Source organism: Somniosus microcephalus, chromosome 10 (genome assembly GCF_052327205.1).
Source record: "Somniosus microcephalus isolate GS21.2 chromosome 10, FLI_Smic_1.0, whole genome shotgun sequence".
Lineage (NCBI taxonomy): Eukaryota > Metazoa > Chordata > Chondrichthyes > Squaliformes > Somniosidae > Somniosus > Somniosus microcephalus.
This window is the reverse complement of record NC_140996.1, coordinates 238,206,823-238,222,331: the sequence shown is the minus strand read 5'-3', so window position 1 is coordinate 238,222,331 and position 15,509 is coordinate 238,206,823. Positions and strand designations below refer to the sequence as shown.

At 48.5% G+C, this 15,509-nt stretch overlaps 1 protein-coding gene across 2 annotated transcripts in view; it reads left to right on the top strand.

Annotated features, from left to right (window-relative positions):
- Positions 1-15,503, top strand: part of LOC147112208 (tripartite motif-containing protein 2-like) — a 320,620-nt gene extending 305,117 nt beyond the window's left edge. For both annotated transcript variants that reach the window (XM_085999868.1, XM_085999867.1), the window contains one exon: positions 15,327-15,503. In XM_085999868.1, coding sequence (XP_085855994.1) covers positions 15,327-15,493 — 167 coding nt within the window. In that variant the 3' untranslated portion in view covers positions 15,494-15,503. The remainder of the gene's footprint in view (positions 1-15,326) is intronic.
- The last annotated feature ends 6 nt before the right edge of the window (positions 15,504-15,509 follow it).

Here is a 15,509-nt window from a genome sequence, read left to right as displayed (position 1 = left end):
AGACTTATTGTTTAACGTGTTTTTCATGACAGGAACGATGGGTGTCGCCCACTCGCTCCAGTCTACCTTAGATAACACGCCTGCATTCTCCAGATTCTCCAGCTCTGCCTCGACGGCTGGGCGAATTGCATACGGTACCAGTCTTGCTTTGAAAAACTTGGGAATTGCATTCTCTTCTATTTTTATCGAGGCGGTTACGCCTTTAAGAGTTCCCAGTTCTTGTTGAAATACCTCTTTAGCGTTAGCTAAGATTTTTGACAATCATCCAGGTGTGACGTCGTCATCCTTTTTACCAGCCACAGTCAGTGCCTGAATGGAGTGCCAGTCTAAACTTATCTTTCTGATCCATTCACGTCCCAATAACGGTGGTCCACCATCTTGCAGTATGTACAGATACAATTTCTGTATTTCCTTGCCGTTGTATTCGACAGGCACCCTTATATTCCCTCTGGGGTATACTTTCTGCCCCGTATACGTCTTCAAGACAATGGATGTCTCTTTCAAGGGTATGTGTGAGAATAGCCGCTCGTAGTCTCGTCGGTTCATGACGGTCAGGGCTGATCCTGTATCCAATTCCATTTTGACTTGGGACCCTGCTATTGTGAGGGTGACCCAAATGGTTCGGTGATCCTCTTTTGCGATTACGTTGTGAAGTTTGAGACAGCTTAGTCTCTTGTTCCCGGATTCACTATCGCTCTTCTGGTCTTCGGAACTACTGTCCGTCATCTTTTGTACTTTCCTGTACTGTTCCTTAGTAGCCTTTTTGTTGTCGTTAGTCTTCTTCCCAGACCTGCAAACTCGTGCAATGTGTCCCATCTTTCCGCATTGCTTGCATATTTTGTCCTTGGACCAGCAGTCCTTCTGGTCATGGGTTGTTCTGCCACAGCGATAAAATTTTCCAATCCCCGTGTCATTTCATGGGTGCCGTATTCCTGTGGCTTTTGCTGTATTTCCGCAGCTCCCCTTGCTGCTGCTTCGTACGATACTGCCACGCTGAAAACCTTATCTAGCGTCAGCTCTTTCTCTGAGAGTAACCTCTTCTGGGTTCCTTCACTCAGGAGTCCACAGACAAATTTGTCCCGTAGGGTATCTGCCAGTCCTGCTCCGAACTGGCAGTGCTTTGATAGCTTGCGTAGTTCCGTAAGGTAATCAGCATTGCTCTCGTCTTTATGCTGATTTCTCTTGTGGAATTTAAATCTTTTTGCTATCAGCAGCGGTGTAGGATTTAGGTGTTCCTGTAGGATATCAACAATTTCGTTAAAACTCTTCGCCATCGGTTTGGCTGGAGTGATCAGGTTCCGCAATAGGCCGTACGTTCTTGCGCCCATTAAGTTTAGTAGTATCGATGCCTTTTTCTCATCGGCTACTTCGTTTGCCTTGCAATATACTTCGACTCTTTCCACATATGTGGTCCAGTCTTCTATTGCATTATCGAAGGCAGTGATATTGCCAGTCTTCGGCATCTTGGAAATCTAAGATGGCGCCTCCCGCGCTTTGCCTTCTTCCCCGATTGAACAAAATGGTGCCTCCCGCGCTTTGCCTTCTTCCCCGCTGGATTAAGATGGCACCTCCCGCGCTTTCTGTCTTCTCCGCTGCTGCTACCGCTGTTGCTGCCGTTTTTATGCCTTGATGGCGACGCCCTATGGTCTTCGCGCACTTCCCCCCCGCGCTGCTGCTAACGCCGCTCTCCGCGGTCCCCGTGGCAAACTGCAGCTCCTCGCGGCTTTCTGCGCTTCTAATTTCTTTTATTTTCCCGTCGTCAGAGCAAACCCTCCGGGACACTTTCCTCCCTCTTCTCGGGTCTGTACGCTGCCCGGCTTCGTAGCACCGGCCGCGCCCTGTGTGCTCCACCCTCTCTCTCTCTCCTCTTCCCGACAATGCTGCTCGGCCCCGTTGCAAAGCCACCCGCTCGAGCTCCAGACCGCCGCAGCCCAGGAAGGATCAGTGTACTGCCTGCCACCAGCCCGATTAGCTGGAACACCATAGACAGGATAACCAAGCCCCGCTCTCGACAGCCTCTCCTGCAAATCTTCAACTCCGATGAATCAGAGGGCGGTTGCCCACGGTCGACGCCCGTGTCTTTTTTTTTTTTTCCTTTCTTCTGGCCTCGACCTCTGACAACTTCGCTTCAGGGATGGATCCCCATGAGGTGGTGCAGAACTGTAGGTAAGTTCGGATCTGCTCGTCGCCAGCATTAAGTCCGTGTGTAATTGAGACACGGACTGCAGGAGTTGGTTACAACAGGTGTTTACTGAGTGGAGACATAACTGGAACTACCATACAAAGTTACTACACAGGCTTATATACAGGGGTGGTCACTACTGGTACTGCAGTATACAGGGGCTGCAGAATATAGTTCCTTCTGCAAAGTACATACACTACAGAGAGAGAGACAGGGCGGGGAGAGAGAGACTGGGCAGGGAGAGAGTGAGAGACTGGGAGAAAGAGAGAGAGAGACTGGAAGAAAGAGAGAGAGACTGGTGGAGAGAGAGACGGGGGAAGAGAGAGAGACTGAGAGAGAGAGGGTGAGAGAGAGAGAGAGACTGGAAGAGAGAGAGAGAGACTGGGCGGGAGAGAGAGAGAGAGACTGGGGGGAGAGAGAGAGAGAGAGACTGGGGAGAGAGAGAGACTGGGAGAGAGAGAGCGAGACTGGGGGGAGAGAGAGAGAGAGACTGGGGGAAAGAGAGAGAGAGAGAGACGGGGAGAGATAGAGAGAGAGGGTGAGAGAGAGAGAGACTGGGCAGAAAGAGAGAAAGAGACGGGGAGAGAGAGCGAGGGAGACTGGGTGAGAGATAGAGAGAGGCTGGGAGAGAGAGAGAGACTGGGCAGAAAGAGAGAAAGAGACGGGGAGAGAGAGAGAGAGAGGGAGACTGGGGGAGAGATAGAGAGAGCCTGGGAGAGAGATAGAGAGAGAGGGTGAGAGAGAGAGAGCGAGAGAGACTGGGGGAGAGAGAGAGACTGGGGGAGAGAGAGAGAGAGACTTGGAGAGAGAGAAAGAGAGAATTGGGTGAAAGAAAGAGACTGGGGGGAGAGGGAGAGAGAGACTGGGGCAGAGAGAGAGAGAGACTGGGAGAGAGAGAGATAGAGAGAGAGAGAGACTGGGAGAGAGAGAAAGAGAATTGGGTGAAAGAAAGAGACTGAAGGGGAGAGAGAGAGAGAGACTGGGAGAGAGAGAGAGAGAGACTGAGGGAGAGAGAGAGTGACAGGGAGAGAGGGCAGAATGCAGGGCAGAACTAGGCCAATATCCACTACTAATTAACATCCAAAAAAGAGCCATCAAATTTTGGAAACACCTAAAAATGAGCAACCCCCACTGCTATCATTACGAAGCCCTGAAATGCCAAGAGATGATCATAGAGAAGAGTCCCCTCAATCAACTAATCCTGGGACTCAGTGAAGTAACTACTAACACTACTAATAATAATCAGCCCCAGGACAGTGACATCCTAGCACAGAGAATTTGACCCAACACAATTGTCACTAAACAAAAGGAAAAATATTTGACCTATTGGATAGAAACGACAAAAACCCAAAACAAACTCGATTGCTATTTGGCCCTAAACAGACAATACACCATGGCTGAATACCTGACCATGGTAAAAGATAGCAAACTGAGAAAAACCTTGACAATGTACAGACTTAGTGAGCATAGCCTGGCCATCGAAAAAGGCAGACATAGGCAGACCTGGCTGCCAAGAGAGGACAGGATATGCTCTCGCTGCAGTCAGGGAGTGGTGGAGACAGAGATGCACTTCCTCACAACTTGTGGAAACTATCAGGACATAAGGGGGAATTTCTACCCCAAATTCATAAAAATATGCCATGAATTCAAATATTTGAATGACCACCAAAAACTCCCATACCTATTAGGGGAACAGAGAAAATGCATAACTTTAGCGGCAAACTATGTTACAGCTTGCCATAAGCAGAGGGACAACCAGTGACACATTAAATCTAAGAAAAGATTATATGTATATTATTTGTGTGTATATCTAGGTATACATGGGTATATTTGTCTATACATTGTGGCCTAGAAATTCAGTTAGGGGCGCCCAGCTCGCCTGGGCGCCGGAATTACCGCTGCGCGCGGAGCCACTTGCGCCAGCGGGAAATTCAGTTTCAGCGCCCCAAGTGGAAGCCGGCCGCTAAACAAGGGTTTCGGCGCCCCGCTTGGGGCGCTGAAACTGAATATCGGCGTGCAAAGTGCCGCAGTGCCACCCGCTGCGGCATGGCAGCCTGCGGTACTGCAGGCCTTCCTCTCACTCTTAAGCGGGAGGTCCCTGCAACAGCGCGATCCCCGCTCGCGAGTGCCGGCAAATGAGCCCGGCACCAAGGAGAAGTGCCGGGCTCTCTGGAAACAGACGGCAATGCCGTGGGGTAGGGGGTGTAGGAGGCCGGGGACGGAGGTGCGGGCAGGCGGCCGCCGAAAAAGTGGCCGGCCGCACCTCCACCTTAACTCGCCCCAGTACCGGCACAGGTAGGCCCCGTGTACCGGTCGCTGTTTGCGGCCGGCGCGGGGGAGGTGGCAGCAACCAAATATGGCCAGCGGGGCGATAGCGGGGCGCTGCGCACACCAATGACGTCATCGGTGGCGGCGCAGCGCTACTGGCTAACGCCGCCATTAGCGCCCCGCTAAATATCGCGGTAGGTTTGCACAGTGGCGCAAAAGCCCTCTTTGGGCGCAAACTGGTGGCGCAGGCCACTGAATTTCTAGGCCTGAATGTCTAGATCTGCGTTTACGTGTTCAATCATACATGTTTTTCTGTGCTTTGGCAACATAAGATGTATCTTGTCATCATGCCAATAAAGCAAATTGAATTGAATTGAATTGAATTGAGAGGGAGATAGAGAGAGGGAGAGAGAGAGGGAGAGAGAGAGAGAGTGAACGAGGGAGAGAGAGACTGGGGGAGAGAGAGAAAGAGAGAGACTGGGGGAGAGAGAGACTGGGGGAGAGAGAGAGACTGGGGGAGTGAGAGAGACAACAGTGACTACACTTCAAAAGTACTCCACTGGTTGTAAAGCGCTTTGGGAGGATGTGAAAGGTGCTACAGAAATGCAGTTGCTGATTCCTGCTATCTATTTCCGAGTCACCAACCAGGAATACTGTTTCTCTGATTTACCAGATCACATTTAAGAACGTAAAAATGGAGCAGGAGTCAACCATACGGCCCCTCGAGCCTGCTCCGCCATTCAATGCGATCATGGCTGATCATCCAAATTCAGTACCCTGTCCCTGCTTTCTCCCCACATCCCTTAATCCCTTTAGCCTTAAGAAATATATCCAACTCCTTCTTGAGTATATTTAATGAATTGGCCTCAACTGCCTTCTGTGATAGAGAATTCCAAAGATTCACAAACCTCTGAGTGAAGAAATTCCTCCTCATCTCGGTCTTAAATGGCCTACCCCTTATCCTGAGACTGTGACCCCTGGTTCTAGACTCTCCAGCCAGGGGAAACAGCCTCTCAGCATCGACCCTGTCAATCCCCCTCAGAATCTTGTACGTTTCAATGAGATCACCTCTCATTCTTCTAAACTCCAGAGAGTATCGGCCCATTCTACACAATCTCTCCTCATAGGACAGCCCTCTCATCCCAGGAATCAATCTAGTGAACCTTCGTTGCACCGCCTCCAAGGCAAGTATATCCTTCCTTAGATAAGGAGACCAGAACTGTGCCCAGTACTCCAGGTGTGGTCTCACCAAGGCCCTGTACAATTGGAGCAAGACTTCCTTACTCTTATACTCCAACCCACTTGCAATAAAGGCCAACAGGCCATTTGCCTTCCTTATTGCTTGCTGTACCTGCATGCTAGCTTTCTGTGTTTCTTGCACGAGGACCCAAATCTCTCTGAACACCAACATTTGAAAGTTTCTCACCGTTTAAAAAATATTCTGTTTTTCTATTCTTCCTACCAAAGTGAATAACCTCACATTTCCCCACATTTTACTCCATCTGCCACCTTACTGCCCACTCACTCAGTCTATCTATATCCCTTTGCAGACTCTGTGTTCTCCTCACAGCTTACTGTCCCACCTAGCTTTGTATCATCAGCAAACTTGGATACATTACACTCGGCCCCTTCATCTAGATCATTAATATAGATTGTAAATAGCTGAGGCCCCAACACTCACCCCACTAGTTACAGCCGGCCAACCTGAAAAACATCCGTTTATCCCGACTCTCTGTTTTCTGTTCTCGATCCATGCTACAATATTACCCCCAACTCCATGAGCCCTAATCTTGTGTAATAACCTTTTACGTGGCACCTTATCGAATGCCTTTTGGAAATCCAAATATATTACATTCACTGGTTCCCCTTTATCTACCCTGCCAGTTACATCCTCAAAAAACTCTAATAAATTTGTCAAACACGATTTCCCTTTCATAAAACCATGTTGACTCTGCCTAATCATGTTATGATTTTTTAAGTGCCCTGATACCACTTCCTTAACATTGGATTCCAGCAATGGCTGTCCATTGATGACTGATGTCAGGCTAACTGGCCTGTAGTTCCTTGTTTTTTCCCTCCCTCCTTTCTTGAATAGTGGTGTTGTAGCGGTTCGTGTAGATCGCCACTAAATAAGAGAGTTTGACTTCGACGAACTATAAATAAGTTGTTTATTTACAGGAACAGGCTAATTACAGCAGGTAAGATGGCTGACTGTAGGAGCACCATGGTGTAGGTCTTGTCCCAGCGGGGACTCCACGAGGACTGAGTTCGCAGTCCTGTGGAGAGCGTGATGACGTCATCACGCTCTGCTGTGTGTTCCCACGCTTTGGGCGTCACGTGACCGTGTCGTGACGTCAGCACGTTCGCGTGCGCTTAGGCGGTCACGTGACCTGCGCTGTTGCATCGGTGCATCTCCCCGGTACGGAAGCTGGCTGTTGAGGCCGAGGTCGCGAGGCCAGGCTGTGCCGGTGCTTGCCGCGGGAGCGGGAGATCACGTCGCTCCCGTCAGCTGGCCGATGCGGCCGAAGTCGCGGTAGGCCGGGCTGTGCCGGCGGCCGTCTTGGAAGACCGAGTCGGGCCGGCAGCCAGCGCGCATGCGTCACGTGATGCGTGACCTCAGCGCGTTAGGTCGCCTCTTAAAGGGGCAACGGCCCAACAGGTAAGTTAAAGGGGCAATAGCCCCAACAGGTAAGTTATACATACATAAGTAAGTTAAGTACATACAGTGAGGTAAGTTAAAGGGAATTATGTGTCTCAATGTAAGGGACAACCAGTGGTACCGCCACAGTGTTACATTTGCGACCTTCCAATTCGCTGGGAGCATTCTAGAATCTAGGGACTTTTGGAAGATCAAAACCAATGCATCCACTATTTGGTGAAACTCCATCAGATCCCGCTTAACCGTCTCTCTTCTAATGAAGAGACTCAGTTTCTCTCATTCCTATTCATAGCTAAACCCTCTCACCTCTGGAATCCTCCCATTGCCTGGATGAGTGCAGCTCCAACAACACTCAAGAAACTCGACACCATCCAGGACAAAGCAGCCCACTTGATTGGCTCTCCATCCACCACCTTAACATAGAAACATAGAAGATAGGAGCAGGAGTAGGCCATTCGGCCCTTCGAGCCTGCTCCGCCATTCAACGACATTCACTCCCTCCACCACCGGCGCACCGTGGTTGCAGTGTGTACCATCTAAAAGATGCACTGCAGCAACTCGCCAAGGCTTCTTCGGCAGCACCTCCCAAACCCGCGACCTCTTCCACCTAGAAGGACAAGGGCAGCAGGCGCATGGGAACACCACCACCTCCAAATTCCCCTGCAAGTCACACACCATCCTGACTTAGAAGTATATCGCCGATCCTTCATCATCGCTGGGTCAAAATCCTGAAACTCCCTATAACAGCACTGTGGGAGCACCTTCACCACACGGACTGCAGCGGTTCAAGAAGGCAGCTCACCACCACCTTCTCAAGGGCAATTAGGGATGGGCAATAAATGCTGGCCTTGCCAGTGACGCCCACATCTCAGGAACAAATAAAAAAAAGGAATCTCTTCTGCTCCCTCTCTAAGGCCTTGACTTCCTTCCTAAAGTTGAACAAAATATTCTATTTTGAAATAAACCCGCCCAGAATGGAATACTGGCTTCTCAAGCGATATTTAATTTCTTTGTTCTCTGGGTGGGGGTGAGACGGGGAGGCCGATATTCATCATCCATCTCTCGATCCCCTGAGGGCATCGAGAGTGAACCACATCGTGTGGGACTGGATTCACATGTAGGCCCAGACTGGGTAAGGGGGACCGTTGCCATGGCCCGTTGCCGTGGCCCGTTGCCGTGGCTCGTTGCCATGGCCCGTTGCCGTGGCCCGTTGCCGTGGCTCGTTGCCGTGGCCTGTTCCCATGGCCCGTTGCCATGGTTGTTACCATGTGTAATGATATCAGCAAATAGTGATGTTATTTGCCTGTTTGATTATCATGTCTTACCAGCATAGTTGCCTGATTGATTGCTTGTGCCTGACCAGCAGAGGGCATGTGACCGAGAGAAGCAAGGCAGTTAGTTTAGTTTCAGTTTCGTTCTAGATGGATTTCTAACATGATGTCTCCTGTAAATGCTGTTAACTGAGTTGAACATACTTTAGATAAAAACTCATTCTCTTTCATAAATGTCTCGTCATTGAACCCACAAAGAAATCAATACATGGTGTCAGAAGTGGCTGAAAGAAATGAAGAGAAAAATTCTGAAGTTAAATCAGCTCTCCACAGATTAGCAAGCCAAAAGAGAACATCATTGCTTACCATTGGAGAATAGCTAACGAAGTGAGAAATGGAAGGTTTACTCCCACCGGCGACGCTTCAGTTGACAGGTAATGTGGCTGAAAATTGGAGAAGGTTCAAACAACGTGTGGGGTTGTATTTATCAGCAATCGGAGCTGACGAGAAAAGTAATAAAAGGAAATCGTCACTGTTCTTACATGTCGTGGGTGATGAAGCGGTGGAGGTGTATAATAACTTCACATTCGCTGTTAATGGAGACAAAATGAAGCTAGATAAAATAATGGAACAGTTTGAGGCCTACTGCATACCTGAAAGTAACGTGACGTTTGAGAGGTACAGATTTTTCACATGTGTACAGAAAACGGGTGAGACTATTGATCAGTATGTGACTGAACTGAGAAACAGAAGCAAAACGTGTGAATTTGGGGGACTGACAGACTCGCTGATAAAAGACAGACTGGTGTGTGGTATTCCAGATAATGGTCTAAGGGAAAGACTGCTAAGAGAGCATGATCTAGACCTGGGAAAAGCCATAGCACTGTGTAGGGCTACAGAGACTGTGAAGTTGCAGGCAAAGGAGCTGTTCAGTGACAATAGCTGCAACGTGGATGCAGTGAGTAAGAACGGACACAAACCGTTTAACAAAAAGAGCGCCAATATGAAAAAAGAGGCGTGGCCAGCGAACGAAAATGAAAGGGACAATCGAAAGTCATGTAGTCGATGCGGTACACAACATCCACCAAGAAAGTGTCCAGCATATGGTAAAACATGCAATAGTTGCAACAAGAACAACCATTATGCCCGTTGCTGTAAGAACCAAGCGCAACAAAGCAAGGTCCATGCAGTAGATGAAAGCGACATAGAGGAGTTCAATGTAGATGTTGTGTCTGAAAACAAAAAAGAAGAAAGAGACTGGATGTTGACACTAAAAGTGAATGACATACACATTCCATTTAAATTGGATACTGGAGCACAAGTTAATGTGATAGCAGAGACTGATTTTAAGAAAATTAGACCCAGACCAAAGATACATGGAATAAAAGTGAAAGTGACAGGATACTCAGGTACTGATATACCAGTGAAAGGAAGATGCATTGTCAAAGTAACACACAAGGACAGAGAGCACACGCTAGCGTTAATCGTGGTGCCAAAGGATGTGCAAGCCATACTAGGTTTAAAAGCCTGTGAGAGACTGAACCTGGTAAAGAGAGTCCTCGTTGTGGAAAGCGAAGGAGAGACAGTCTATGATGAACTCATGAAAGAGTACAACGACCTATTTAAGGGTCTAGGCTGCATTCCAGGAGAACACACGATCAGAGTAGATAAAAGTATGACACCGGTCATACGTCCATGCAGAAAAGTTCCGTTTGCTCTTCAAAAGCAACTGAAGGCAGAGTTGGACAGGATGGAAAGCCTGAACGTGATTCAGAAGATAGATGAGCCAACTGAGTGGGTGAGTTCCCTCATCGTAGTGGACAAAAAGAATGGAAAGCTCAGAATTTGCCTGGATCCAAGAGATCTAAACAGAGCAATAAAGAGAGAGCACTTCAAGCTTCCTACACGTGAGGAAATCATGGCACAGTTTGCAAATGCAAAATATTTCAGCAAGTTAGATGCATCATCAGGATTTTGGCAGATGAAGCTGGACGAAGCAAGTTCAAGACTGTGCACGTTCAACAGTCCATTTGGCAGATACAGATTCCTAAGGTTACCATTTGGCATTGCCTCAGCTCCTGAAGTGTATCACAAGACTATCCATATGATCTATGAGCACCTGGAGGGAGTTGATACATCAATGGATGACATCATAGTATGGGGAACCACGAGAACTGAGCATGACGAGAGACTGAAAAAAGTGCTGGAAGCAACAAGGAAAACATACCTGAAGCTGAATAGAGAGAAATGCCAGCTCGGGGTGACAGAACTGACATTCGTGGGAGATATCCTTAGCAGTGAGGGCATCAGACCAGATCCCAGAAAGGTGTCCGCCATTGAGAATATGCCAAAGCCACAATGCAAAAAGGATGTGCAGAGGTTTAATGGAATGATCAGCTACATGGGGAAATTCATATCCAACCTCTCAGAAAAGATGGCGCCACTGAGAAGACTAACTGAAAAGAACATAGAATGGGAATGGAATCATGAGCATGAGAAGTCATGGAGCAATCTAAAGAAACTGCTCACAGAGGAACCAGTTCTGAGGTTTTATGACCCAGCGAGACCCATCAAGATATCATCAGATGCATCACAGAGTGGGCTCGGTGCCGTTCTTCTACAACAATATGACTACTGGCAACCTATTGCATATGCATCGCGCTCAATGACAGACACGGAGACGCGATATGCTCAAATAGAAAAGGAGCTGCTCAGCATCACATACGCCTGTGAAAGATTTCACCAGTTTGTGGCAGACAAGCAATCAGTGTAGAGACTGACCATAAGCCCTTGATTGCATTGTTCCAAAAGCCACTAAATAGCTGTCCGCTTAGAATACAAAGAATGATGATCAGGCTGCAACGCTATACACTGAATGTTGCGTACACACCGGGTAAGCTGATGTATACAGCAGACACATTGTCCAGAGCTGTAGACCCAAGTGAGCCCGCAAACACCACAATGGATGACAAAGTGAAACGCCATACGTGGACATGATCACAAGTGCACTGCCCATAGCAGATGCAAAAATGGAGCTCATAAAGACTGAGACAAACAAAGATGAAACAATGAGACAACTGAGAAAAAGCATCTTGGATGGATGGCCCAACATGAAGCAAGACTGCTCACCTGATATAGCAGAGTACTGGAACTGCAGGGCGGAACTATCAGTGGTCGAAGACATCATCTACAAAGGAAGTAAAATAGTTATCCCAAAGAGTCTGAGAAGAGAGATGCTAAAAAAGATCCATGGAGGACATCTGGGAATCGAAAAGTGTAAGAAAAGAGCACGAGAGGTGATGTACTGGCCACGAATCAACCAAGATGTGACAAATGAGGTGTGAAACTGCACAATATGCCTGAAATATCGAGCAAGCAATCCGGTAGAACCACTAAAGCCACACCCAGCACCAGACAGACCTTACCAGAAGGTAGGCGCTGACCTATTCGTATGTCAAGGGAAGGACTATCTTGTAGTCACAGACTATTACTCCCTGTATCCAGAGGTTTGTAGACTGCACACCACCACTGCAGATGCTGTGATAACATGTATGAAAGCCATATTCTCCAGACATGGCGTGGCAAGCGAGGTCTTCACAGACAACGGACCCTCAGTTTTACAATGCAAGTTTCCGACACTTTGCCAAAGAGTGGGACTTTGTCCACACAACGTCAAGTCCTCACTATCCACAGTCCAATGGACTAGTGGAAAAATCGGTCCAGACAGTGAAAAGACTGATGTACAAGGCAAAAGACAGTGGAACTGACTTCTACCAGAGCATGCTTGTATACCGCACAACGCCGCTCGAGTGTGGTATGTCACCAGCCCAACTCCTGATGGGACGTCGGCTAAGGTCAAACCTACCCATCCCGGAGAACCTCCTGAAAATAAAAGAGGGGGAGAAAGTGAGGAAGTTCAAAGAACAACAGAAAGAAAAGCAAAAGTACTACTATGACAGAGGAACACAAAACCTACCTGAACTCCACACTGGTGACCAAGTAAGGTTCAAAGACAAAACAAACACATGGACTCAGAAGGGAACTGTCCTGAGTGAAGTTCAACCAAGATCATACACCATTCAGACAGATGAGGGTGCTGTTCTGAGAAGAAATCATCGGGATCTTCTCATGGGACCAGCCACAGCAAGTCAAAAGACTGATACTGTTGAACAACCTGATCACACAGCTGAGAACCAATCATCTGGGGCAACAACTCAGATTCAAGGACAATCAATCAGAAAATCCTCAAGACACGTGAAGCCTCCTGAGAGACTCATTGAGCAAATTTAAGGACTATTGTTATAGAAGGAAGTAATGTTATCTTATTCTTTCTTCAAGTTCTAGTGTATTTACATATTTCATGTGAACACACAAAGCAAGGTTAAAAAACCTTGATCATGATAATGATAATGTAAGTTCATTAAGTGTTACAGTTAAAATGCAGATTAATACAAAGAAAACATGTTGTTAGTTAAAAGTAAAATACTTTTGTTTTAAGAAAAGGAGATGTAATGATATCAGCAAATAGTGATGTTATTTGCCTATTTGATTATCATGCCTTACCAGCATAGTTGCCTGATTGATTGCTTGTACCTGACCAGCAGAGGGCATGTGACCGAGAGAAGCAAGGCAGTTAGTTTAGTTTCGGTTTCGTTCTAGATGGATTTCTAACATGATGTCTCCTGAACGCTGTTAACTGAGTTGAACAGACTTTAGATTAAAACTCATTCTCTTTCATAAATGTCTCGTCATTGAACCCACAAAGAAATCAATACACCATGCGCTGTGAGGAGGATGCAAAGAGGCTTCAAGGCGATTTAGACAAGTTGGGCAAATACATGGCAGATACAGTATAACGTGGATAAATGTGAAATTATCCACTTCGGTAGGAAAAACAGAAAGGCAGAGTATTATTTAAATGGTGATAGATTGGAAAATGCTGATGTACAAAGGGACCTGGGTGTCCTTTTACACCAGTCACTGAAAGCAAACATGCAGGTGCAGCAAGCAGTTAGGAAGGCAAATGGTATGTTGGCCTTCATTGCAAGAGGATTTGAGTACAGGAGCAAGGATGTCTTACTACAGTTGTACAGGACCTTGGTGAGACCACACCTGGAGTAGTGTGTGCAGTTTTGGTCTCCTTACCTAAGAAAGGAAAAACTTGCCATAGAGGGAGTGCAGCGAAGATTCACCAGACTGATTCCTGGGATGGCAGGACTGTCGTATGAGGAGAGATTGGGCCGACTCTTCTTCTCTTCTTAGGCAGTCCCTCGGAACCGAGGATGACTTGCTTCCACATTAAAAATTAGTTCGCAGGTGACTGATGAGTCCAATGCGGGACCTACAGTCTCTGTCACAGGTGGGGCAGACGGTGGTTGAAGGGGTGGGTGGGTGGGGTGCTTGGGTTGACGTGCGCTCCTTGCGCTGCCTGCGCTTGGCTTCCGCTTGCTCCCGGTGAAGAGACTCGAGGTGTTCGGCGCCTTCCCGGATGCTTCTCCTCCACTTTGTGCGGTCTTGGGCCAGGGATTCCCAGGTGTCGGTGGGGATGTTACACTTTTTCAAGGAGGCTTTGAGGGTGTCCTTGAAGCGTTTCCTCTGTCCACCGGTGGCTCTCTTGCTGTGCCGGAGCTCCAAGTAGAGCGCTTGTTTTAGGAGTCTTATATCAGGCATGCGGATGATGTGACCCGTCCATCGGAGCTGATCGAGCGTGGTCAAAGCTTCGATGCTGGGGATGTTGGCCTGAGCAGGAACACTGATGTTGGTGCGCCTATCCTGCCAATGGATTTGCAGGATCTTGCGGAGGCAGCGTTGGTGGTACCTCTCCAGTGCTTTGAGGTGCCTGCTGTACATGGTCCATGTCTCTGAGGCATACAGCAGGGCAGGTATCACTGCTGCTCTGTAGACCACGAGCTTAGTGCCGGGTTTGAGGTCCTGGTCTTCAAACACTCTCTTCCTCAGGCGACCAAAGGCTGCACTGGCACACTGAAGGCGGTGTTGGACTTCGTCATCGACGTCTGCCCTTTTTGACAGTAGGCTCCCGAGGCATGGAAAGTGGTCCACGTTGTCCAAGGCCTTGTCGTGGATTTTGATAATCGGGGGCAGCACTGTGTGGCGGGGGCAGGTTGGTAGAGGACCTTTGTCTTATGGATGTTTAGTGTAAGGCTCATGCTCTCGTACGCTTCGGTGAAGGTGTTGACGATGGTTTGGAGTTCGACCTCTGACTAGGCCTGTATTCACTAGAGTTTAGACGAATGAGAGGGGATCTCATTGAAACGTATAAAATTCTGACAGGGCTAGACAGACTGGATGCAGCGAGGATGTTTCCCCTGGCTGGGGGGTCTAGAACGAGGGCTCACAGTCTCGGGGTAGGACATTTAGGACTGAGATGAGGAGAAGTTTCTTCACTCAGAGGGTGGTGAGCCTGTGGAATTCTCTACCACAGAAGGCTGTGGAGGCCTAGTCACTGAATAAATTTAAGAAGGAGATAGATAGATTTCTAGACACAAAAGGCATCAAGGGGTATGGGGAGAAAGCGGGAATATGGTATTGAGATAGAGGAATATGGTATTGAGATAGAGGATCAGCCATGATCATATTGAATGGCGGAACAGGCTCGAAGGGCTGAATGGCCTACTCCTGCTCACATTTTTCTATGTTCTCTATGTTGTTGCCGTGGTTCGTTGCCGTGGTTCGTTGCCGTGGTCCGTTGCCGTGGTCCGTTGCCGCGGTCCGTTGCCGCGGTCCGTTGCCGCGGCCCGTTGCCGTGGTCCGTTGCCGTGGCTCCTTGCCGCGGCCCGTTGCCGCGGTCCGTTGCCGTGGCTCCTTGCCGTGGTCCGTTGCTGCGGCCCGTTGCCGTGGCTCCTTGCCGCGGCCCGTTGCCGCGCTGTATTAGTTGGTTCGAGGGTTTAGTTACCGGATGCTAATTTTGTGTGTTTTTTGCGGTTAGGGACCAGGGGCCGAGAGAAAGGGGAGTTCACCAACCTACAGGGAATCTCCGCCTCGGGGAATAACCGTATTGTGGTCGCCGACAGCAACAACCAGTGTATCCAGGTAACTGAATCCGGGGCCACGCCGGGCAGGAAAGGCCCAGGCTCCATCCCCAGCCTGTACTGAGTGAGCCGGTCTGACC